The sequence below is a fragment of the Pyrus communis genome, chromosome 16 (assembly GCF_963583255.1).
Source record: "Pyrus communis chromosome 16, drPyrComm1.1, whole genome shotgun sequence".
NCBI classification, from domain to species: domain Eukaryota; kingdom Viridiplantae; phylum Streptophyta; class Magnoliopsida; order Rosales; family Rosaceae; genus Pyrus; species Pyrus communis.
In genome coordinates this window covers 3,505,855-3,532,294 of record NC_084818.1, presented here as the reverse complement: position 1 = coordinate 3,532,294, position 26,440 = coordinate 3,505,855, and the positions used below count along the sequence as shown (strand labels likewise).

Genomic DNA, 26,440 nt, shown 5'->3' with positions numbered 1-26,440 from the left:
TCAGCTTTTAAAAACAGTCATACCAAACAAGTTTTTAAGGCCTAAAACTTAAAAATTGTTTTTGAGTTTAAAAAAATTAGATTCAAATAGAATACCAAACAGGCTCTTAGTGTCCTGTTATTTGGAGTAGGTGGATATTTGAGTTGATAATATTGGTGTGACTGAGCAGTCGTTGTCGTTGGAAGAAAGCAAGTCGTCTTTGGAAGAAAACAAGTCAACATTGTTTGTCCATTAATACTTGGACTGGTTGACTTTTGGTTTAAGGAAACTAATGAAAATGATTTGAAAACTTTGAGTTTTAATTAAAATGACAAAAAAGTGTTGTAAGTGAATAATACCATAAGTAACTTTTTAGAGTAAAAATGTCATTTTTTGTTACAGTGAACAGTACCGGAAGTGTTTCGTTAAAACTTCATTTTGCTTATCCTTTCAAATAAATTTTCTAGAATAAAAATGTGTTATGCAATATGTGTTGAGAATTGAATCTTATATATATATATATATATATATATATATATATATATATATATATATATCTTGTATGTGTTTATACCTTATAATTAATTGGACTACTATATATATTACCAATGATTTTATGATGGAATCTCAATTTTCTTTATGTTATCAGAGCATGCTGTCTTATGTGTGAAACCGAACTACCACACGAGTTCCACGTCACTTGTTTGTGTTGTCCACTTATTTGAGTAGCCACATCCTAGAATAACCAAACATCGTTCATTTCAAAACTCACTATATATCTATATTTCTTTTGTGATAAAATCAGTGCAAGTTTTCTTGCGTAAAGATCACTCTTTTTTCATAACCACTTAATTGGTTCGAACATATGTGGACTTTGCTGAATATTCAAGAGATAATTGTAGCTGCAGAAAACTTAGTGTTCTGTTATTTGGAGTAGGTGGATATTTGAGTTGATAATATTGGTGTGACTGAGCAATGGTTGATGTTGGAAAAAAAGCAAGTCGTCTTTGGAAGAAAACAAGTCAACATTGTTTGTCCATTAATACTTGGACTGACTGACTTTTGGTTTAAGGAAAACTAACGAAAAAAATTTGAAAACATTGAATTTTAATCAAAATGACAAAAATGTGTTGTAAGTAAACAGTACCAGAAGTGACTTTTTAGAGTAAAAATGTCATTTTTCTTTAAAGTGAACAGTACTGGAAGTGTTTCGTTAAAACTCCCTTTTGTTTATCCTTTCAAATAAATTTTCTAGAATAAAAATGTGTTATGCAATGTGTTGAAATTGAAACTTCTATATATATAAAGAGTTTTAACGAAACACTTCCGGTACTCTTCACTTTAATGAAAAAGGACAATTTTACTCTTAAAAATCATTCCTGGTACTATTCACTTACAACACATTTTTGTCTCTTTGATTAAAATTCAAAATTTTCAAGTTTTTTTTCATTAGTTTTCAAAAAAAAGAATCTTGTATGTGTTTATACCTTATAATAAATTGGACTACTCTATATATTACTATTGATTTTATGATGGAATTTCAATTTTCCGTATGTTATCAAAACATGTTGTTTCACGTGTGAAACCTAACAACCACACGTGCTCCACGTCACCTGTTTGTGTTGTCTACTTATTTGGTTTTAAATTGGTCACACGTGAAAAGATATGTTGAAAATGAATGTCACATTTAATGAGAGAAGAGACCTTGTATAGATTTATAAAATAATATATACTTATTTGGATGTTGAAATAAAATACTTCCACCTTCTTCTCCTACTTAAAAACGGATGAGAATTTTCACATTATGGTCGTTCATCGTACATTGTAAGGTCAATTTTCATTAGATTCTATTTGTGTTTAATTTTAAATAAAAAAATTTAAAATGATTTATAACCGCACAAAGTACAATAAATGATTATGATGTGAAAATTCTTAAGATCCCCATAATTTGAATCCGGATGTATCCAAATCCCTTAAAAACTTTTCTCCTTCTTTCCAAATTTTCACTCACGTGCATGCATAGCATGGGATTGCGTACGTAAGAATGACAAGTTGCTATAGTGGGGTGTGATAAGCAGGTTCCACCATATTCATCAAGTTAAGGGATTCAGGCTATTGAAATTTGATTAAACGGCTAAAAACAGAAACCTTTTTAAAAATTATAATAACTTTAACTGTTGAATCAAATTTTAAAAATTCGAATTTCTTAATTTGATAGATTTGATAAAAGTGATCCGGAAATGATCCCTTTCCGTAATAAGCAAAACAATAGCAGCCGTTGCTGTTGGAAGCCAGCAAGTCGTGTTGGAAAAGCTACTCAACTTGCTGCTGATCATATTTGTATTTTGTTTAAAAGTACAATATTTTATAGGAATTAACTGAAATGACCTCTTTATTTCTTTTTGTATTTTGAGATTAAAATAGGATTTTCGAGATATGCATAAAAACACACATGCGCGCGTGCGACATGAACAACAATATGATAGAAATATAATTTTTTTTAAATTAAAAATGAGCTAATTGCCCTCGTATATAAATGAGTTATTTCTTTCAAATCCAATCAGCATTTACACATTTCTCCTAAATTCTCTCTCGCCCGATCCCCAGTTCAAAGAATCCTAACCCCCAAACGGGCGCGACCCTTTTCCTCTTTGAAACTTCAATTGTTTCGAAAAATGGTTTCCTGGTTATATACTGCTCTTTGATTTTTTTGGGTTTTCCGGGCATTGAATTTTTGAAGCAGGTCCTCGGCGGCCAAAACCTACCTCGCCTAATTCGCATCAATGCTGGGGAACCCTTGAAAGCCCACAAAAAAGGGTCGTCCATGGTGAGCATTAGATCTGACAATTTTTTACATGGTCCGTTAACACGACATATAAACAACACGAAAATAACGGGTTTTGGGTCAAGACGGTAATTAATCGGGTCGTTATCAGGTCACAAGATAAGAACCCATTACTAACGGGTCCTTAATAGGTTTACACGAAAATGACATACGGGTGTCAGCATTGCCCAATTTTCCCAAATTTGCTCAATAATTGCACATCTCTTCCCAAATTATAAACAAGAACCCAGATTTGCCCAGAATAATCAAGAAAAAGGATGCCCACGATTGAATTTGAAGCTCTGGTGTTTTGTTTGGATTTTCAGAATATGAATATGAATATGCATATGAATTTGTGCTCACAAATATGAGCTTAATCCAAAAACTCAAAGCTCACAACTCTCTCTCCCAAATAAAAAAAATATGAGGCAATGAGTTGTGAACTTTTACAATTTATATGTGAGTATTTTAATCTGCATGTATGAGCAGTTTGTCCTATTTTGATCATAAAAACAACAAAAAAAAAGGGTAACTTTTGTAAATTCCCTATTTTATATGCAGTTAACATCTTCACAAAAAAAGGGTAATTTTTGTAAATTCCCTATTTTATATACAGTTAACATCTGCCCCTTCCTATGATTCTATCCTTTAAGGCTATAAATTACTTCGTCCTGCCGAAACTGAAACTTGCCAATTCAAAACTCATACGAAATGGGTATTTTGGTTACGAAATTCATCTTATCATACTCACTTTTCATTGTAATTTTGAGCTTTTCCTTAGGAATGGGGTTGCAGCAGGGAGGGAATCAGACTGATAGGTTGGCACTGCTAGCCTTCAAAGCTCAGATAAACCAGGATCCTCATCATGTCATGAGCTCCTGGAATGAATCCGCTCACTTCTGCCAATGGCACGGTGTCACCTGCGGTCGGCGACATCGTCAGAGGGTCACTATGTTGGACCTTAATTCCCTAAAGTTGGGGGGATCCATATCTCCCCATGTAGGTAACCTAAGCTTCCTAAGACAACTATTCCTCCAAAACAATAGCTTTAGTCATGAAATCCCTTCAGAACTTGGGAGTTTGCGCAGATTACAGGTATTATATCTTTCCAATAACTCACTCAGTGGTCCTATTCCTCCAAACATTTCCAATTGCTTCAACCTCATCAGTCTTGTTTTGCGTCGGAACAATCTGGTGGGTAAAATTCCTCCAGAACTTGGCTCCTTGTTGCAACTCCAAGTATTTGGTTTGCAATTTAACCATTTAATAGGAGAGATCCCTCCTTCCCTGGGAAACCTTACAGCTCTGGATAGAATTTCTTTTCTCTTTAATAACTTGGTGGGAAACATCCCTACTTCGCTAGGCCAGTTGAAGCAATTGACATTTTTCTCAGCAGCTGCAAATAGGTTGTCTGGTCTCTTTCCTCCTTCCATCTATAACATATCTGGTCTCCAAACTTTTGATGTATTGCAAAACCAACTTCAAGGAAGCATTCCCTCAAACTTTGACAAAACTTTTCCAAACCTCCTCTTCTTTTCCATCGGCGACAACCAGTTCACTGGATCCATTCCTCTCTCGATATCCAATGCTACAAGTCTAGAAGAGTTTTCAGTTCCAGAGAACCAACTAACCGGAGGGGTGCCAAATCTTCAAAAGCTTCACAACCTCAAAAAATTCAGCATTTTCATGAACCAACTTGGAAGCAATGAACCGGGTGAGTTGAGTTTTGTGTCAGACTTGACTAATGCCACAGAATTGACATGGTGCCTTTTCAGCGATAACAATTTTGGAGGGACGTTGCCCACTTCAATATCCAATCTATCAAAACTTCAAATGCTTCAGGTCGGTGCAAACAAACTAGATGGAAGCATTCCAGCTGGGATAGGTAATCTGGTTAACTTGGAATTATTAATTTTTGCGGGAAACTCTTTCACAGGTAGCATCCCCATTCAAATTGGTAAGCTTTCGAAGCTTGGGGTATTGTATGGCGAAAACAACGAATTATCAGGGAGCATTCCTCTTTCTGTAGGAAATTTAACCATGTTAACTGAACTCACATTGCAACGAAATAATCTTCAGAGGGGCATCCCTACAAGCTTAGGGCAATGCAACGGGCTGCTAGAGTTAGATCTTTCTCAAAATAAACTTAGCGGTGAAATACCTCTACAACTACTAAATGGCCTCCCATCTTTATCAGTATCTTTGAACTTGTCAAGAAATCAGTTAACTGGTTATCTTCCGATGGATATTGGAAAGCTGAGCAGTTTAGGTAAACTAGACATTTCTGATAACATTTTATCAGGAGAGCTCCCTAGTGGTCTTGGTAGTTGTTTGAATTTAGAAGTCCTGCACTTGCAAGGGAACTTCTTCAATGGGACCATTCCTTCATCTATGAGTTCATTAGGAGGGATTGAAGATCTAGACCTTTCTCGAAACAATTTGTCAGGTGAAATTCCTCAATTTTTACGGTTCTTTCGCGGCTTGAAGAAATTGAACCTCTCTTTCAATGAGTTTTGGGGAGCAGTACCAGTTGATGGTGTTTTCAAAAATGCAACTGCAACTTCGGTTCTTGGAAATAGGAGGCTTTGCGGTGGTATTGAGGATCTCTGGCTTTCCAAGTGCAACTCCAAAGAAACCAAGGGAAGAGGTTTGTCACCTCGATTCAAATTAAGCATCTGTATAGTAAGTGGGTTTCTCGGAATAGCTATGGTCCTGTTATTATTATTTCTTTGTTCGCTGAGAAAGAAAAGAAAATCAACTGCACATAGTACTTTGGCTAATTCTGTTTTGCAACTGTCATACAATACTCTCTTAAAAGCTACCAATGGGTTCTCTTCAAATAATTTGATTGGTGCCGGAAGTTTTGGGTCTGTGTACAAAGGAGTTCTTGATGATGATAGAGCTCAACTTGTTGCTGTAAAGGTTTTTAACCTATTACGCCAAGGAGCTTCAAAGAGTTTCTTAGCCGAATGTGAGGCAATGAGAAACATCAGGCATCGAAATCTTATTAAAATTTTAACTGCATGTTCAAGTGTTGACTTTCATGGAAATGAGTTCAAGGCTCTAGTTTATGAGTTCATGGGCAATGGGAGCTTGGAGGAGTGGATTCATCCAACCGATGGACCAGAAGAGGTAAGTGATGCATCCAAGAAATTGAGTCTTCTTCAGAGGCTAGACATCGCCATTGATGCTTCTTGTGCACTAGACTATCTTCATAATCATTGTGAACCACCAATAGTTCATTGTGATCTCAAGCCGAGCAATGTTCTTTTGGACAACGAGTTGGTTGGGCATGTTTCTGACTTTGGACTTGCAAGATTCCTCTCAAAACTAGCCATCAACGTCTCTACAAATGATCAAACAAGTTCCATTGGATTGAGAGGATCAATCGGTTATGTTGCTCCAGGTATTTTACTATATGCTCCATTTATTGTATTTTTTCTTCTTTTATTTTGCAATATTGTGACAATATGTTTTGATGTTTGAAACGTATGTAGAGTATGGTATGGGAAGTGAGGTTTCAACAAATGGGGATGTCTACAGCTTTGGCATTCTCTTGTTAGAGATGTTTACAGGGAAGCGACCCACTGACCGCATGTTTAGTGACGGCTTGAACCTTCGTAATTTTGTGAAGACGAATTTTGGTGGACGAGTTACCGAAGTTGCAGATTCCATACTTGTTCAAGAAGGTATCACTACCAACACCACCCCCAACCAATGCAGCGCAAGATCTGAAAAAGTGGAGGAGTGCTTGAGTTCGATACTTCGAATTGGAGTCTCTTGTTCTGTTGAATCCCCGAGAGACCGAAAAGAGATAAGTGATGTTGTTAATGAATTGCAATCCATCAGGGCTATTCTTCTTGGGTAGAAAGTTCTTAATTTTTTTCGTTTACTTCAAAGCCCTTCGTTTCTTTGAAACTTTGTTTTTTTAATTATGTACCTCCCTTTAATGACTGAGGATGTATGATAACTTAGCATACACCTTCATGCCATATGAGCTATAGTTAGTTACAAATAAGTTAGTTGGTTAAGTGAGCTAAAAGGAGAAAGAGTGCTGAGTCATCATTTGTAAGCTGCTGTATATAGCAACCTATGTGTAATAGCTCATTACCGTTGCAAGCAATAAAGATCATTCATTTCTCTCTCTTATCTCTCTTTCTCTTCATCTTCTTCGTTGTTCTTCTGTATTTTCTGATTTCTTTCTGCTAAATTCATATGAAGTTCATGATTGTTAAGATGGTATCGAGCCAGTGATTTTGCTACGAGGATTGAGGGTTCGCTGAGGTTCTTGACGCTGATTTCTTGTTGCTGCATCAATGTCGATTTCTTTGTTTTAGGGGTTTGTCGAAGTATTTAGGTGAAATCTTTTCACTTCTCATGATCTAATTGTGTGGTACGATTCTTTGTGGGCAATTTTTATCGTATCTGTATGATTTGTGATTTTGGTTGTTCTGGGTAATTCTGTGATTACTGAAAAGTCGTGAGAAAATATGTTTGTTTGGAGGCACGAAGCCATTGTATGTTAATTTTTTAGAATGTTGTAGTAGGCACTAAGCCAACTTTGATTACTTAGTTCTTAACACTAAGAGAGTTTAGAGAGCAGCTATTATATGCAGAAAGAAAAGCTGATTCTATTATTCACAATCTGTCTCCAAATATTGCTGGGTTGTATATGCAAGGGAATACTAGTTCAAGTTCTTACACTTCAATGTCTCAAGAGTCCTCTAATAATTCTGATAATATGCCCTTCACCACTGGAGGTACCCTAACACAAATACCAAATGCAAGTTCCATGTTTGGAGGACATTATAGTCCAAGAGCATCATCTTCAAATCCAGCACATATGCCATATTCAATTCCCGGTCCGACACATATGCTTTTCTCTGCTCAAGGTCCAGTGATGTTTCCTTCTTCTTACCATTTTCCATAGTCTCAATTTCCAATGTATCATGAGGGTGCAAATGATTGTGGCTTTGTTGGGACAACCAATCCTCCAAGACGGTTCAATAATAATGGTCCTCGACCTCATTATGGCTCTAAGACTAATGGGAATGGTACTTATAGACCTCCAAACTATGGAAACAATAGAGGTGGCGATTCTGGGGGAAAATCAAATAGAGGAAGCTGGCAATCTTGGGCTAATAATACTGAGACCAAATCTAATATAGTACCTGAATGTCAGATTTGTTTCAAAAGAAGGCATACAGTACCTAATTGCTGGAAGAGGTTTACTTAACCAAGTTCAGTGGGACAAGTCTTGGAATGTCAGAAATGTGGCAAGAAAGGGCACAGTGCATTAGATTGCTATCACAGAAATAATTTTGCTTATCAAGAGACACCACCTGCTCCTACTCTCATAGCAATGCAAGCTCAAGCTCCATCAACAATCTTGCCTAATGACTCTTGGATTATAGACACAAGAGCTTCACATCACATGACTGCAAACATTAATTCTCTGCAACAAGCTACTTCATATGAAGGAAATGACAAAATTACAATTGGCAATGGTAAGGGTTTGCCAATCAAACATATTGGTTCTACACATTTAAACACACTGCCATATTCTTTGATCTTGAGAAATGTCTTACTGTGCTAACTATAGTTGTGAAATTACTTTCTATCAAACAATTGTGCAAAGATAACTTTTGTTGGTTCATATGTGATGATGTGAATTTCTATGTGCAGGACAAGGTAACCAAAGCTGTCATATACCAAGGAAGAAGTGAGGATGGTGAGTTGTTTCAGATTCCATTAAAGCTGTTTCCAAGACTTTTGTCTCCCTCAATTCAAAAGTCAGTACCACTACTTGGACGAAAAGTGAAGTCTACAATTTGGTACCAAAGGCTTGGACATCCCAGCAATGCAGTGCTTTCAGAAATGATGCAGCAGTCAAGTATAGTTACTACAACGGATATAAATAAGCATGTATGTTCATTCTGTATTTCTGGTAAAATGTCTAGACATGTGTTTCCAGATAGGACAAATACCTGTATCTTTCCATTTCAGAAGGTTCACTCAGATCTCTAGGGTCATTAACCAACTAGGTATATAGAGGGATATAGATACTATGTTATTTGTTGATGAGTTTACAAGACATGTACGGATATTTCCTTTAATCAATAAATCAGAAGTTTTTGGTGTGTTTCAAAAAATTTTCAGCTTTGTTCTCAATAATTTTAATGTTAGAATAAAATGCTTGCAAACTAATGGCGGTGGAGAGTTCATGAGTAAACAATTTAATGATTTCTTGACACTTCAAGGTGTGGTTCATAAGATTTCATGTCCATATATACTCCTCAACAGAATGGGATGGCTAAAAGGAAGCACAGACATATCATAGAGACTTCAATTACTTTAATGACCACAACTCATTTGCCTCAAAATTTGTGGTTTCATGCTTGTGCACACTCTGTGTTTCTCATAAATCGAATGCCAACTAAAACATTAGGGATGAAATCACCTTATCAATTACTGTTTGGTACAAAATCTCAATTGCAAGGTATTAAGATTTTTGGAATAGTAGTGAATTCATATATCATGCCATATAATGAGAACAAATTGCAACCAAGGGTTGTCCAATGTGTATTTGTTGGTTATGCAGAAGGTTGTAAAGGGGTGCTATGTTTTCATGTGCAGTCTCAGAAACTTATTATATCTAGGCAAGTTATACATAATAAGAGTGTGTTTCCTTACAAATTCACAGGTTGTGATACCATGCCTCAATCTCAAGGTGAATCTCAAAGAGTCAGTTCTTTGAATGCTCCAATTATTGTTACACTTCCAGTGCAGCCTAGGTTTGGTAATTTAGATGGTAGAAATGAGGCACATGAATCAGTAAGTGTAAGTTCTACGAATTCAGCAAGTGCAGATGCTAGTGAGACCAATGCAAGTACAATTGGGACAAGCAACAACATTTCAACAACAACATTATCACAGTCAACTGAAACAACTCACTCATCTCCTCCACATGCAGCTTTGATGTTACTTGTCCACAATCCTGCACAATTAGAGGTAATTCTTCCTCCAATCTCATCTGAGGTACCTGAACATCCTCAATCTGATAATTATGCTTCAAGGATGCAAACTAGGTTACAAACAGGAGCTATTACAAGAAAAGACCATTAAGCCTTTATAGCTAGCTTTCCTCAATTGTCAACCTTACAGATTGACGAACAAGGTGATGAGTCAATTTCATATTATATATTTTACCCTATTCTTAGTATACTTTGGTTAATATTTTAGAAGAATTTTGATATTTTGAACTGTATTTCTAATATAGGACTTTTGACTTTTTTCTGGAGCAAAACATAATCAAATGGATGAATTTTGGAGTAATTCTAGTTGGATGACGATCGTGAGTCACTTGGCTTGATCATATCAAAATATCAAATTTTTCTACCAAGCGATGATTTTCTGGCAATAAAATAAAGGAGCAATGCGCAGTGCTAGAATAGGGACGTTTTGAGCTTGACTTGCATTTTTGGAGCCCAAGATGACCTCAGATGGGTTTGTGGCCTTCTGGAGATGTGTTCAAAACGTCATGATCTTCGAAATAAGCTATTATAGGCCGGATTTGAAGGAGATTTGAGGCTAAAACGTGGCTGGACAGTTTATGTGCAGTTTATCCTAACTTAATTAAGACTTTATGTTTTAATATATTTTATTATTAGTTAGCTTCCTAGTGGAAATAAGAGACTTAGTTCCTAGGGTTTGTGCGGCTGGCTTTGAGGGAGATATTTAGGTATCGTTTGGTATGCAGACGGGACGGGACGGAACGGAACGGAATGGGACGGGACGGAACGGAACGGAGCGGGAGCAAAGATGCCCTCGGATGGAAACAAGGAGGAAGAAGAAGGAGACGGAGAGGTTATAATTTTGTGTTCCACGGATGTGGAACGAGTCGTTCCAAGGGGTGAGGTGGAACGAAAATTCACCCAAAACTCGTCTCGTGGAACAGCTCGTTCCACCCGTTTTAGGCGCACCAAACGTGAGACGGAATGTCTTGTCCCACTCTGTTCCGTCCCGTCCCACGTACCAAACGGTACCTTAAGGTTTTAGTCAGCCCTAGTTTGGGGGATGTTTTATTTTATGCTACTTTGGAGACAAAGAACTTGGCTAGGGTTCTTGGAGTTTTTCTACTTTAAGGTGTTTTCAATCATTTTCTTAATAATATTTTCTATGATTTCAATTATGAATATGCGTAACTAATTCCTTTTGCTAGGGCGAAGCCTTGAGCCTTAGCATAAATATGTAATTTTTATTTAATTGCTTATAATTGATTGCATGCATATTTTGAATTATTGATCACCGTGATTAAAACTATTTAATTGTCTTAATGCCTGATCACCATTAGGATCTTTAGAAAAATAATTTGATGCAATTTTGGTCGAAAGGTTCCCTGAAATTGACGTTGGCTTCTTGTGATTAATAATTGTAATTTCACTTAAGATGAACACCACATCTTAAGGATTGCATGGTTTTTCAAAGAGTTTTTATAAAGCATAATGAGTCTCTCATGTTCAGATTTGATCTGAACGTCCGGACGGATTGCATGTTAGATATACGTTCTATGTTGGAGGTTCTAAGTAGAATATAAATTAGGAAAACCTAACCTTTTCCCCTTCATCTTTAATATTGCAGATTAGTTTATTTTTATTAATTATATTCGTTTTAATTTAAGTAGGTTATAAAACCAATCATCACAACTTTGTACTTTACAATAATTAATTGGAATTTGGTTTGTTTCGAATTATTTAATAATCCCTGTGGAGAACGACCTTGCGAGAACCGTTTATACTACAACAACCTTCACTACTACAAATTTTTACATACATGACGCAGTTTATGCGTCATGTTAAAAGTTTAATGACGCAAAGGTTTAGCGTCATCTATGTGGGTGTCATTAAAGATATTTTTTATGACGTTGAAAGAGTGTCATGTATTACTTTTAAGGACGCCTAAAAAGCGTCATTGAATTAAGAACTTGTGTCATATATTACCATTTAAGACACGGAATAAGTGTCATAAATAGATGAATGAGCAACATAGTATACTAAACATGACGTACGCAGAGTGTCATGTATAGTTGCTAGAGACGCCTAACAAGCGTCATTGAATTAAAAAAGCGTGTCATCTATTTCAATTTGAGACGTGGAATATGTGTCATAAACATAGAAATGAGTGTCATGGTACACTAATTATGACTATAGCACTGAAACCATTTGCAGTGTCATTGAATATTAGCAACGACACAAAAAGTGTGTCATAAGCCGTTTAATACATGTTCTGAAATATGTTTGATGACATATATAATGTATTTTTAATTTGAAAGCAAGACCTACATAATTCATCCAGAAAGCAAGATATTTACCTTAAATAAACCAGTATTGCTTCATAAATTTGTAAATATTACAAAAAACAATCTCACTATCAACACATTTAATAAAATGTGTAGAGATTTCCTACTAAAATAAAACCACTGAATTTGAAATTTCACAAGCTAGCTAGTCTAGTGTTTTATCTATTGGGATGAAGTCATCAACATTCTCAGCCCACTCTATTCTTCATGCATCAATTTCCTATTGAGTGTAAGTAGCTTTTTCTTTGAACTGCAACAAATCACAACCAAATGAAACATGTGACGATAAAAACTAATTTTAGTCATTAATTAATAAGAAGGCGATAATACTTTAAACAAATCACCGTTAGCTGTAAATTAATTTTCCTGAACTATAAATTACCCACAAAGAACATAATCTGCACACCTTCCACCACATGTAACCATAACCCACTGCTCCCAATTGTAGATGCTAGCATTATTAGTGATGTCATATTACCTGAAAAGGAAAACAAGAATTTCAGTGAAAAGAAAAAAGAGAACCACTACAAAATTGTTTCTTTCGTATTATGAACTGCATAACACATAAGCAAATAGTAGTGAGATACCAATATAGCAACTTGAACCCAAAATAAAGGGCATGGCCATGCATAATTAAGTTTTTATACACAATAGGAAGAAAACACAAAGCAACTGAAGAATTTATTAGAAACACAGAGAGAAAAATGAGATACCAATTTGGCTATTGTTCCCATTCACAAAAACCGTTCCCCAACTTTTCGACGAGCCAATTTTCCTGGTCTCAGTTGTCATTCGACTAATCCAAAATATAATCAGACAGGAAACTTCATACCCATACGAACAAATTCGACACAACAAAACAACATTTCATACTAACTTACACCAGTTTCCACAATACCAGTGCCGTGAAGGAAATATAGTCACCATCTACAAGTTCCCCATATCCATTCAACAATGACTGCCACCAAAACACAAACAAACGCAAAAGTCCATCAAATCTTCGGCAACCAAACAAGAACTCCCAAATAAACAAACAAAACTATTGAACCAATCAAACCCCTTTTCCTCAATACCAATCCATTCCTCTTCTTTCAAAGCGCGGAAGTTAAGTCCAAAATCTCAAAGCAGGGAAGAAGCTACATAAAAATGACACAAGTTAGAAAGATGCGACCATAGTATGGTTCCACTTCTTCATTTATCTTGGATTCTGAATGCATGTAATATGTATCAAATGTACTGAATAATCTACTGCTATCCTTAAATTCATTTTCCACTTATTTCATAATTGAAGGCTATAGATTTATAACTTCAAAGAACTCATCCAATAAATGTCTTCTCACAATTATATTTAATACCCAATCTTATTGGATTGAGGTGCTATCGTGTTTAGAGTCTACACTCTAGAGTTGATACAAAAACACATGATGGAGAACCATAAAACATGAATGAAAGACCATAAGGGGAAATACATGCAATCATAAAAGAACCAACATACTGATAGCATCAAAATCAAAGTTAATCACCAGATTCACTACTAATCAAACTCATTATATCTTGCAAAAGCAAGACATGAGTTTTTCTAACTTCCAATAAATTGAACAGTAACGATAAAAAATCCACAATCGAAAAGAAAAATAATCCCAAAAAAGCAGCCTAATTGAAGCTAGTTACTGATTCCACATACTAATTTGTGGTCATATTTCAATCACCATCCAAATATATATATATATATATATAATCAAGCATGATATTCTGATTAATGTAGAATATAACTTTTCTGTTCGTTCACTCTAATTTTTATTTGGTTAGTTCCCTTTTGTCATCTATAATATCTGCTCATATTCATCTGAGGCCCTAAATTAAGAGAAACGAATGAGAAGTACAACACGAACCTGAATGGACTTCTTGCTTGATGGAATGCCGCATTACCATTTGAAGTCACTTTCTTAGTTCATATAAGCACACCAGTACACACACACACACACACACACACACACACACACACACACACACACACACACACACACACACACATATATATATATATATAGAGAGAGAGAGAGAGAGAGAGAGAGACGTAGCAAAATAGAATGGCAAGCAAGCACAGACCTTATGATAGTAAACAAAATTAATCCGAGATTGAAAGATTGGTGGACCTTTCTTTGAAGGAGGGAGAGGGATAAACATAAGCGCATATTTTCTACTGATTTCTGACAATTGACAGGTGCCTTCCTACTCCACAATTTAAATTTGTAAATTTGAGTGCATTTTCTACTCCATGTTTGAACAGATCAAACCCACTACACTAATTTAGGGTTTCATAAAAAGAAAGTGCGAACAATTGAACAAGAAAACCTAAAAGATAAAGATTTACAGACAATGGAAGTGAGGGGACGAACCTTGACGGCAAGAGGGGAGAGAGAGAGAATGCGTTTGGCTGCTGGAGAGGGAGAACTGAATTTGGCAGTCGGCGTAGTTGTAGGAGGTTATTGAGAAAGTGGGGAATTCACACTGAGTGACAATGATAAACACCACGTTTATGTTTTTCACTCACGTCTCCTTTTTTTCTTTTTCTTTCGTAGCATCTTCAATAACTTGTTTTTTATTTCCCATTTTTCCTTTTTTCTTTAAGTTGCGTCATAATATCATTTTAATGACATTTTCAGTAAAAGAATGTCATTAAAAAATTTACCAAGTGTCATGAAAGTCATATTTTGTAGTAGTGCTTGTCATTCTTGCAAGTAATATAGGAGTTTTTAACCTGTTTGCGTGTGTGATAAAATCCCTATCACAAGGCAAATATTACACTGGAGGCTTCTCCTTTGTGGCTCAAATTAGTGATCTAGTAAAACCAACAACATTTCGAAGTGCAGCAACGAATGTCAATTGGCAACAAGCAATGCAAGAAGAGTTTGATGCATTAAAAGGTCAAGGTACATGGAAGCTAGTTCCTCCACATGCACACAGAGCTATTATTGGTAGTAAATGAGTTTACAAGTTGAAAAAGAATCATGATGGCTCCATTTCAAGGTATAAGGCTAGATTAGTGGCTCAAGCAAATAATCAACAGCATGGCTTAGATTATTTTGAGACATTCAGTCCTGTTGTGAGACATAACACAGTCAAGTTGATTATTTCTCTTGCAGCTCAGTTTAAATGGGAATTGAGGAAGTTGGATGTCAAGAATGCATTTTTGCATGGTGAGCTAGAGGAAGAGGTGTATATGACACAACCACAAGACTTTGAGGATCCTACATATCCTGAGTGTGTATGCAAGTTAGTGAAATCTTTGTATGGATTGAAACAGGCACCAAGGCCCTAGAATGCCAAATTCATAGGATATTTGCCTGCAATGGGGTTCTAAATGTCTCAATCTGATACAAGTTTGTTTGTCAAACATGATGAAACTGACATTGTTGTATTGTTGTTATATGTGGATGACATAATACTCACTGGATCCAACAAAGTTAAAGTTCAGGCCTTAATTCAGGAGCTTGGGGATGTATTTGAATTAAAAGATATGGGAAGATTGTCCTATTTTATGGGACTACAAATTGAGTATAAAGACAATGGAGATATTTTCATAAATCAGTCTAAGTATGCAAGAGATTTGATTCACAAAGGTGGAATGAATGGTTGCAAACCTACTGCAACTCTATGTAAACCTCATACTCAACTTTTAGCTACTGAGGGTGAGGTTTTGGAAGATCCAAGTGCATATAGAAGTTTAGTTGGTGTTCTACAATACCTAACCTTCACTAGACCAGATTTGTTATATGCTGTGAATATGGCATGTCAATACATGACAAATCCTACTGATATACACTTTGGTCTAGTCGAAAGGATGTTAAGGCATGTTCAAGGAACTGTGAAGTATGGAATTACATATTCTACATCACAAGACACTTCCATAATTGCTTTTTCAGATTTTGATTGGGCTGCAAACCCAAATACAAGGAGATCTGTCACTGGCCTTGTTCTTTTCATGGGTCAAAATCCTATATCATGCCAATCCAAGAAGCAAGCTTCAGTGTCAAGGAGTTCTACAGAGGTAGAATATAAAGCATTAGCACGTTGTGCATATGATGTTGTATGGATAAGGTTGTTATTAAAGGATCTACATCAATTCATTTCCGAGCCACCATTGTTACAATGTGACAATTTATCTGCTCTAGCATTATGCTCGAATCTTGTATTTCATAGACGAATTAAACATCTGGACACAGATTTTCATTTTGTTCATGAAAAGGTTCAACAGAAGGATTTAAAGGTTCAGTATGTATCAACTAAGCACCAGACTGCAGATATCTTGACAAAAGGGTTGCATGGTCCTGCCTTTGTTTGCCATTGCTGCAATCTCATACTAGGTTACCCTAGCTGAGATTGAAAAGGGATAATGACAGAGGATGTATTATAACTTAGCATACACCTTCATGCCATATCAGTTATAGTTAGATACACATCAGTTAGTTGGTTAAGTGAGCTAAAAGAAGGGAGAGTGAGTGCTGAGTCGTCATTTGCAAGCTGCTATATATAGCAACCTATGTGTAATAGCTCATTACCGTTACAAGCAATAAAGATCATTCCTTTCTCTATCTTCTCTCTCTCTCTCTCTCTCTCTTCATCTTCTTCTTCATTGTTCTTCTGTATTTTCTGATTTCTTTCTGCTATATTCATATGAAGTTTATGATTGTTAAGACCCTTGAAGTGTTATCGTTGATATAAATAAAAGGTTATGAATGGCAAGTAAATATTCACCAGTGAGATTGCATATATTCTCTGATCTCAAATCGTTTAAAATTTTATTTGATCAACTAAATCATATGAGAGAGGGTGAGCCTTGACGCAACAGAAATGTTGCTTCTTTGTGACCAAAAGATCATAGGTTCGAGTCGTGAAAATAACATCTTTTGCAAAACAAAGATAAAACTGCATACTATATATGTTCTCCCCGACCTTCGCAAAACGAGAAGCTTTATTGACTTGGGAACTGGATCATATGAGAGCCGCCAGAAACCAAGTTGATGAACCCGGCTTCACCTTGTGCTAGTTTGGACCACGTTTCAATTGCATGAAAACGACGTTATGAATGGCTGCCAAAGATGCTGTTTCCTTGTCGGTCCTAACCTTTGTAAATTATTGGAATTTTATCCAAATGCAATTAAAAGCTTTTTTGTATGATATATCTCACCTTGGCACAATTGGGTGTTCTTCTCACTATCTTTATACCATGGCAGAAAATGTGCTATGTCTAGCAAAAAAGTAGAACCATGAGCTGGGGACCTTGACCTACCAGACATCCTCAATTTGACAAACTGATAAGCTTCCTGTCACCAACTCCCAAATCACAAATAAGTCCATAAGTATTCTGGTCTTTCTTTCCCTTCCATTCCTTAATTTCTCATTATCGAAAAGTTTCATATATCGAAATTTCTATCATATGAACATTATTTGAAGCCCTCGATAAACATAAGGGTTTGTATTACAAGCAATTCTCTTAATATATACCTCTACTTAATTAAAGAAACCGAAAAACAAACTGCTGGTCTAGTACATTAAAGACTTTTTGGTTCTTTGTATATATAAAAAGAAAAACGCTCCTAAGCTTTTTTGTTTAAGATTTTTATTTATTTATAAATATGAGCATCAATTGTGATTTGCTACGCACCTATCAGAAGTGGGTGTACCCTACTAACTCAAGAGTTCGGGGGGGGGGGGGGGGGGGGGGGGGGTGCTTTAATATAACCTTAATATTGAGATGATAATAAATCTCTTGCCCCCTTTACTTAATTTAGTGTTTGAGCTCTCCCAAAACATTTTACTAAAAGTCTTTAATACATTTCAAAACCTCCTTGTATTTTAGCATACGAAAATTTGCACCATCTAATAAAAATTGATTTGTAAATTTATTTATACAATACAAGACCAATTTCTCAACATTTATAGAGATACGGATATTCACCCAAAAAAAATAAGAGACATGGTACAGTTCAAATGTAGCAACTTATCATACAATATATACTGCTAGCATCTAATTCTTTAAAAATTTATCTAAGTACAGTAAACTAGTTGATAGTTTAACCATGAACTGAGGCGTATCTGTTGATCAGAGCCAAGGCATTGCTAGTCAATTGTGCAATATTCACAACTCTACCCCTCACAACAGTCTTCAAATTACCGTTCATCCCATTTCCACCAAACCCATCGGAGCATGTTGTCTCATCCGTCAAAGCAGCACTAACCCAAGCTTGCACATTGCCCATCTCAGCTATGGACCTTTGAATGGCATCGAGCAAATCACTTAACTCTTCGATGCAGTCGCTCATGGCTCCAACTTCTCTCAGCTTCATGTCATGACTTTGGGAGAGCTTCGACATCATGGTAGAGGTTGATTTGGCGTAGGCAAGGGTCACGATGAGGGCTGTGTTGGCCATAAGTTTAGGGCTTGTTTGAATTGCACTTGAATGTCTTAAAAGAGAAGTAAGGCAAAGCTTTGAGTTAAGCCTGGCAATTATTGACACGACCCGATAACCCGACACGACACGAAATTAACAGGTGTTCGGGTCGACACGATAACGAATCGGGTCGTTATTGGGTAACCCGATAAGCACCTGTTAAGATAACGGGTTAGTTCAGGTATACATGTGGGTAACACGATACACTAGGCCTAGCAAACAGGTCATGTCTGTCGTATTCGTGTTGTTTTCGTGTAACACCTGTTATCTTAATGGGTCGTGTCGTGTCACACCCGTTATCTTAACGGGTCCTTAACAGGTCAGGTCACTTTACCCAACGGGTAAAGTGACCCGACCCGTTAAGAAAAATGTTTTTTTTTTTCCTTACATTTGCACATACCACACATTGCCACATAAATATTACTTCAAAACATTAAAATACATTTTTCGTTTAAGTACTACATATGCACTTGAAAATAAGAGCCTAATAAACAAACATTCATACACTACTAGTCTATTACAAAATATTAAATGTGCAAGGATATGCAAAATGAAAGAGTTTTTGTTTTGAAGGTTGTGAAGTCTTTCTTAAAAGTTTAAACCTTGTCAATGGAACTAAAAGCTTGCATGTTATTCCTTTTACAAAATCCTCGATTTTCATCGATCATTATGACATAAGATTCTGTAGTATCCACTAGTGTAAATATTTTAAATTGAAGATCGAATTCATTCATTGTATTTATATAGAGTCAATGAGTGTAGCTGTAAAAAATCATCAAAATCAGAGTTAAAATAACCGCTAAATTGTGATTTTTCATTGATAATCGTCGAAAAGTTTTCTCACGTTACTTAATCTTTGAATGTTTGTTTTCTGTGATTTTTAGCGTATGCGATCTCAAAGCATATACAAACAAGTTTGACGGTTGGATCGTTGAAATTAGTTTCGTAGAATGTGTATCCCATCAAAACGATAAATTCACTAACACTTGAGAGTTCATTCATACTTTCATTAAGTATAACATAAGATTTTATAGTATCCACTAGTGTAAATATTTTAAATTGAAGATCGAGTTCATTCATTATATTCATATAGGGTCAAGGAGTGTAGCTGTAAAACATCATCAAAATCGGAGTTAAAATAACCGTTAAATCGTGATTTTTCATTGATAATCATCGAAAAGTTTTATTCCGTTACTTGATCTCTGAATGTTTATTTTTTGCAATTTTTGGCATATGTAATCTCGAAGCATATACAAACATGTTTCACGGTTGGTCGTTGAAACTAGTTTTGTAAAATGCGTATCCCATCAAAACAATAGATTCACTAACACTTAAGCGTTTATTCATACTTCCATTAAGTATAACATAAGATTTTGTGGTATCCACTAGTGTAAATATTTTAAACTGAAGATTGAGTTCATTCATTATATTCATATAGGGTCAAGAAGTGTAGCTATAAAAAATCATCAAAATCGGAATTAAAATAACCATTAAATCGTGATTTTTCGTTGATAACTGCCGAAAAATTTTGTCTCGTTATATTTGAATGTTTGTTTTTTGTAATTTTTGGCGTATGCGATCTCAAAGTATATATAAACAAGTTTTACGGTTGGATCGTTGAAACTAGTTTCGTAGAATGCATATCCCATCAAAATAATAGATTCACTAACACTAAAGAGTTTATTCATACTTTCATTAAGTATAACATAAGATTTTGTGGTATCCACTAGTGTAAATATTTTAAATTGAAGATCGAGTTAATTCAATGTATTCGTATAGGGTTAAGGAGTATAGTTGTAAAAAATAATCAAAATCGAAGTTAAAATAACCGTTAAATCGTGATTTTTTATTGATAACCGTCGAAAAGTTTTCTCTCGTTACTTGATCTCTAAATGTTTGCTTTTTACAATTCTTGGCATATGCGATCTCGAAGAATAGACAAACATGTTTGACAGTTAGATCGTTGAAACTAGTTTCATAGAATGCGTATCACATCAAAACAATAGATTCGCTAACAATTAAGAGTTTGTTTATACTTTCATTAAGTATAACATAAGATTTTGTGGTATCCACTAGTGTAAATATTTTAAATTGAAGATCTAGTTCATTCATTATATTCATATAGGATCAAGGAGTGTAGCTGTAAAAAATCATCAAAATCAGAGTTAAAATAACCGTTAAATCGTGATTTTTCGTTGATAACCGTCGAAAAGTTTTGTCTCGTTACTTCATCTTTGAATGTTTTTTTTTTCTGATTTTTAGCGCATGCGATCTCGAAGCATATACAAACAAGTTTGACGGTTGGATTGTTGAAATTAGTTTCGTAGAATGCATATCCCATCAAAACGATAAATTCACTAACACTTAAGAGTTTATTCATACTTTCATTAAGTATAACATAAGATTTTTTGGTATCCACTAGTGTAAATATTTTAAATTGAAGATCAAGTTCATTCATTATATTCATATAAGGTCAAGGAGTGTAGCTGTAAAAAAATCATCAAAATCGGAGTTAAAATAACCGTTAAATCATGATTTTTCGTTGATAACCGTCGAAAAGTTTTGTCCTGTTACTTGATCTCTGAATGTTTGTTTTTTGCAATTTTTGGTATATGCGATCTCGAAGCATATACAAACATGGTTGACGGTTGGATTGTTGAAACTAGTTTCGTAGAATGCATATCCCATCAAAACAATAGATTCACTAACACTTTAGAGTTTATTCATACTTCCATTAAGTATAACATAAGATTTTGTGGTATCCACTAGTGTAAATATTTTAAATTGAAGATCGAGTTCATTCATTGTATTCATATAGGATCAAAGAGTGTAGCTATAAAAAAATCATCAAAATCAGAGTTAAAATAACCGTTAAATCGTAATTTTTTGTTGATAATCGTCGAAAAGTTTTGTCTCGTTACTTGATATCTGAATGTTTATTTTTTTCAATTTTTGGCGTATGCAATCTCGAAGTATTTACAAACAAGTTTGACAGTTGGATCGTTGAAACTAGTTTCGTAGAATGCGTATCCCATCAAAATAATAGATTCACTAACACTTAAGAGTTTATTTATACTTTCATTAAGTATAATATAAGATTTTGTGGTATCCAGTAGCGTAAATATTTTAAATTGAAGATCGAGTTCATTAATTGTTTTCATATAGGGTCAACGAGTATAGATATAAAAAATCATCAAAATCGGAGTTAATTAATAACCATTAAATCGTGATTTTTCGTTAATAACCGTCAAAAACTTTTGTCCTGTTACTTGATCTTTGAATGTTTTTTTTTTTTTGCGATTTTTTGCTAATGCGATCTCAATGCATATACAAACAAGTTTGACGGTTGGATTGTTCAAATTAGTTTCGTAGAATTTGTATCCCATCAAGTTCAATGGTGTCTATATATATATATATATATATATATATATATATATATATATATATATTTATTAAGTAGATTTAAATTTATTTATTTTGTATGTATAACACTTAAGAAATTGAATGGTATGTATATTTAAGCCGATACAGCGGTCACCAATTTTTAATATTCAATTTAATATATATATATATATATATATATAATTATTGCAGTATTTAGGAGTATAAAATTGTTAAATTAATATATACAATTATTATAATATTTTTTTAGGGTTATAAAATTATAAAATTAATATTTTGCTTACTGTGGGTTGTTGCACTGCAAGATGTTTTCATGAATTCATTGTTGGTTTTTTGTGCAAGGTCTCTTGCTGCTGAGGTTGAAGAGAATATGTAGCAACTAATAAGAAGTGCTACGAGAAAAGATGTGACAAAATGGCTAGAAGATGAGAATGCCATCTCTTTTGTGTCTTTGATTTTGGAGGAAGTGGAGTAGCAGTGTAGAAAGTGTGAAGAGAGTAGGAAGGGAATGACACTAATTTATAGAACCAATTCTAAAAAGCACATGGAAAAGTCTTTTTTCGGTCCCAAAAGCTGGAGGCAGGTACATCTGTTTCCTAAACATAATTTCGAGTTGCAAGTTTGTTTTGTTGGTTTCTCACAACTTGCTGGAATTGGTTCAAATGGGGTCTAAACTCTAAAGCAATGTGAAACCAAAGAGCCTTACCCGAACTTGTCTAAATCATTGTAATCAATCGATCCCAACTTGATCGGTGAGTGAAGGCATTCAACTTGTGCGTAATTTGCATCCGTCTTGCTGCAGGTTGAGATTTTCAGTGGACATCTATACAAATTACTCTCTCTCCTTAAACGTAGCACTTGCGAAAGAGATTTAATGCATGGAAGGGTCCAGACTCCACAGGGATTTTTCGTAGATATATGGGTAATGTTAGGGAAACTACAATTAAGTTATTACTTAAATGTTGATTAACATACTTATTTTTTATTAGTGACACATCATATAATTTATAAATATAGTCTAAAAAAATGATATACCTAACATGACTCTAGATATATATATATATCAAAATATCACAACTACCAATCGATAGATATCAAAATTAATCATGTGGGATGGTTGAGGGCAATATACATATCAAAGTATAGGAGTGCAACCAAAACAAAAAGGTGGAGGTAGGAGTAAATGGGGGCAAAAATGGAACTGGTGCATTTGATTCTTTTTTGGAGAAATGTTAAGAGGACTCTCTCTAAAGTGGAATTCTTCATGGACTATCTGTTACCTCATAGTTTAACGTCAATTCTTGTGTCAACATAATAAAATGTTGTACCAAAAAAATGAGATGACTAAGAGTCTATGGAGAGTCATCCTGTCCAAAAATTTATCGATGAGTAGACTCTTGTTCCCTATATCTAACTTAATAGGTGCAGCCACTTATTCCAATACAAATTTAGATTAAGCAAAGTCCATCAAAAATTAATCATGCAATAAATAAAAGTTTATGAATGGCAAGTAAATATTCACCAATAAGATTGCATATAATTCTCTAATCTCAAATCATTAAAATTGATCAACTGAATCATATGAGAGCCTCCAGAAACCAAGTTGATGAACCCGACTTCACCTTGTGTTAGTTTGTACCACATTTCAATTTCATGAATAACGTTATAATTAAATGGCTGCCAAAGCTGCCTTTTCCTTGTCGGTCCTAACCTTTGTAAATTATTGAAATTTTCTGTCGACTGTAGTTGACTGACAGCTCATCAATGGCGGCTCATCATAATTGTTAAGAAGGATTGGAATGCAATCATTGTAATAAGTTGAAGAGTTAGTTCAAGTTGGTTGAAAAAGCTTGTGAGCTAAGTAATGTGCTCAGCTATATAAAACATTGCAAAACAGATTGTACAATTCATTCAGAAAGAGCAATATAAAAGTTATAATCATTATCCCTCTCCATTCTTCTCCTCTCTGTAAAGCTTCATTCCTTCTGCTTGTTCGTGTTCGATCTTTCTCATTTTCTCATCACAATTGGGTGTTCTTGTTGCCTATCTTTTTACCATGACAGAAAATGGTCTTTCTTTCCTTTCCACTCCTTGGTTTCTCATTATCGGAAAGTTTTTTATTTATCCGAAATTCTATCATATGAACATTTTTTGAAACGTTAGATCAACATAAGGGTTTGTAGGTAAGCAATTCCCTTAATCTGTACAAGTACTTAATTAAAGAAACTGAAAAACTACCTGTTGGTTTATTACATTAAAAAATTTGTCAAATCCTACATGAAAATGCCGTTGTGCAATGCATATTTGACATAAAAAATTACTGTACGAGCTCTCCTAAAACATTTTACTAAAAGTCTTTAATACATGTCCAAATTTGTCTACTTTTCAAAACTTCCTTGTATTTTAGCATATGCAAATTTGCACCATCTAATAAAAATTGAATCCATAAATTTATTTATACAATACAAGACAAATTTCTCTACACTTGTAGAGATACGTATATTCACTCAGATAAAAAATAAGTAACAATCACACGTACAAACCGAATGTAGCAACTTATCTTATCATACAATATATACTGCTGTCATCTACTTCTTTAAAAAATAATCCAAGTACAATAGACTAGTTGACTGGTTTAACCATGAACTGAGGCGTATCTGTTGATCAAAGCTAAGGCATTGCTAGTCAATTGTGCAATATTCACAACTCTGCCCCTCACAACAGTCTTCAAATTACCGTTCATACCATTTCCACCAAACCCATCGGAGCATGTTGTCTCATCCGTCAAAGCAGCACTAACCCAAGTTTGCACATCACTTATCATGAGCTGAAAATCCGAGCTCCTAAAGTTGCCCATCTCAGCTATGGACCTCTGAATCACATCGACCGAATCACTTAACTCTTCGATGCAGTCCCTCATGGCTCCAACTTCTCTAGGCTTCATGCCATGACGTTGGGAGAGTTTTGACATCATGGTAGAGGTTGATTTGGCGGAGGCAAGCGTCACGGTGAGGGCTGTGCTGGCCATAAGTTTAGGGCTTGTTTGGATTGCAGTTGCATGGCTTGAAAGAGATGTAAGGCAAAGCTTTGGGTAGGTTGTTGCACTGCAAGATGTTTTCACGAATTCATTGTTGGTTTTTTGTGCAAGGTCTCTAGCCGCTGAGGTTGAAGAGAATATGTAGCAACTAATAAAAAGTGCTACGAGAAAAGATGTGACAAAATGGCTAGAAGATGAGGATGACATCTCTTTTGTGTCTTTGAATTTTGGAGGCAGTGAAGTAGTAGTGAAGAGAGTGAAGAGAGTAGGAAGGGAATGATACTAATTTATAGAACCAATTCTAAGAGGCACATGGAAAAGCTCCTTTTTTTTTTTTTTTTTTGGCGCGGGGCGGGGGGGGGGGGTGGGGGGGGGGTGGGGGGGGGGGGGGGGGGGGGGGTGGGGGTGTGGGTGCCAAAAGCTGGAGATACATCTGTTTTTTAAACATAATATCGAGTTGCAAGTTGGTTTTGTTGGTTTCTCATCAACTTGCTGCACCTTGGTCAGTTGGGGTCTAAACTCTAAAGGAACGTGAAACCAAAAGAGCCTTACTCGAACTTATCAAAATTATTGTAATCAGTTCATCCCAACCAACTTGATCGGTGAGTGAAGACATTCAACTTGTCCATAATTTGCATCTGTCTTCCCGCAACTTGAGACTTTCAGTCGACATGTATACAAATAAATCTCGCTCCTTAAACGTAGCACTTGCGATCAGGATTTAATGCATGGAAGGGTCCGGACTCCACAGGGATATCGAAAGGAAGATTTTTCTTAGATATATAGATAATGTTAGGGAGACTATCAATTTAAACCATATTATGTAAGTCATATGGCGTGGTTGTTGATAATTAAATTATTATTTAAATGCTTATTAACATATTTATTTTTCGTTAGTAACGCATCACATAATTTACAAATATAGGCTAATAAAATTTATATACTAAACATTACTCAAAATATTACAACTATCAATCGATAGATATCAAAATTAATCATGTGGAATGGTTGAGGGCAATACACATATCAAAGTGGAGATAGGAGTGCAACGAAAACAAAAAGGTGGAGGTAGGAGTAAATGGGGACAAAAATGGAACTCGCACATTTGATTATTTTTTAGAAAAATGCTAAGAGAATTCTTTCAAACATGAGATTTTCTATAGACTTTTTATCACCTTACAATTTAACATCAATTCTCGTACTAAGATTATAAAATGTTATATCAAAAACATAAGATGAAAGAGAATCTACGAAGAGTTGTCCTACCCAACAAATTTATCTTTGAATAAACTCGCGTTTCCAATATCTAACTTAATAAAAGGTGCACTCTGTTATTCCAATACAAGTTTAGATTATGCAAAGTCCAGAAAAAATTAATCATGCAA

At 35.1% G+C, this 26,440-nt stretch overlaps 4 protein-coding genes across 4 annotated transcripts; 2 read left to right on the top strand and 2 right to left on the bottom strand.

Moving 5' to 3' along the window:
* Positions 1-3,448: 3,448 nt before the first annotated feature.
* On the top strand, positions 3,449-6,919 carry LOC137721241 (probable LRR receptor-like serine/threonine-protein kinase At3g47570). Its single transcript, XM_068460343.1, has 2 exons — positions 3,449-6,209; positions 6,301-6,919. The coding sequence occupies exons 1-2, from the start codon at positions 3,515-3,517 to the stop codon at positions 6,669-6,671; spliced, it is 3,066 nt and encodes a 1,021-aa protein (XP_068316444.1). The 5' UTR covers positions 3,449-3,514; the 3' UTR covers positions 6,672-6,919.
* An 8,606-nt stretch (positions 6,920-15,525) lies between these two features.
* On the top strand, positions 15,526-16,542 carry LOC137721151 (uncharacterized mitochondrial protein AtMg00810-like). The gene has a single exon (XM_068460260.1). It carries the CDS (start codon positions 15,526-15,528, stop codon positions 16,540-16,542), a length of 1,017 nt encoding a protein of 338 aa, XP_068316361.1.
* A 1,584-nt stretch (positions 16,543-18,126) lies between these two features.
* On the bottom strand, positions 18,127-22,456 carry LOC137719566 (21 kDa protein-like). Its single transcript, XM_068458604.1, has 2 exons — positions 22,299-22,456; positions 18,127-18,665 (listed from the first exon to the last, which is right to left on the bottom strand). The coding sequence occupies exons 1-2, from the start codon at positions 22,454-22,456 to the stop codon at positions 18,239-18,241; spliced, it is 585 nt and encodes a 194-aa protein (XP_068314705.1). The 3' UTR covers positions 18,127-18,238.
* A 2,047-nt stretch (positions 22,457-24,503) lies between these two features.
* On the bottom strand, positions 24,504-25,329 carry LOC137719412 (21 kDa protein-like). The gene has a single exon (XM_068458453.1). The coding sequence runs from the start codon at positions 25,260-25,262 to the stop codon at positions 24,654-24,656; it is 609 nt and encodes a 202-aa protein (XP_068314554.1). The 5' UTR covers positions 25,263-25,329; the 3' UTR covers positions 24,504-24,653.
* Positions 25,330-26,440: the final 1,111 nt, after the last annotated feature.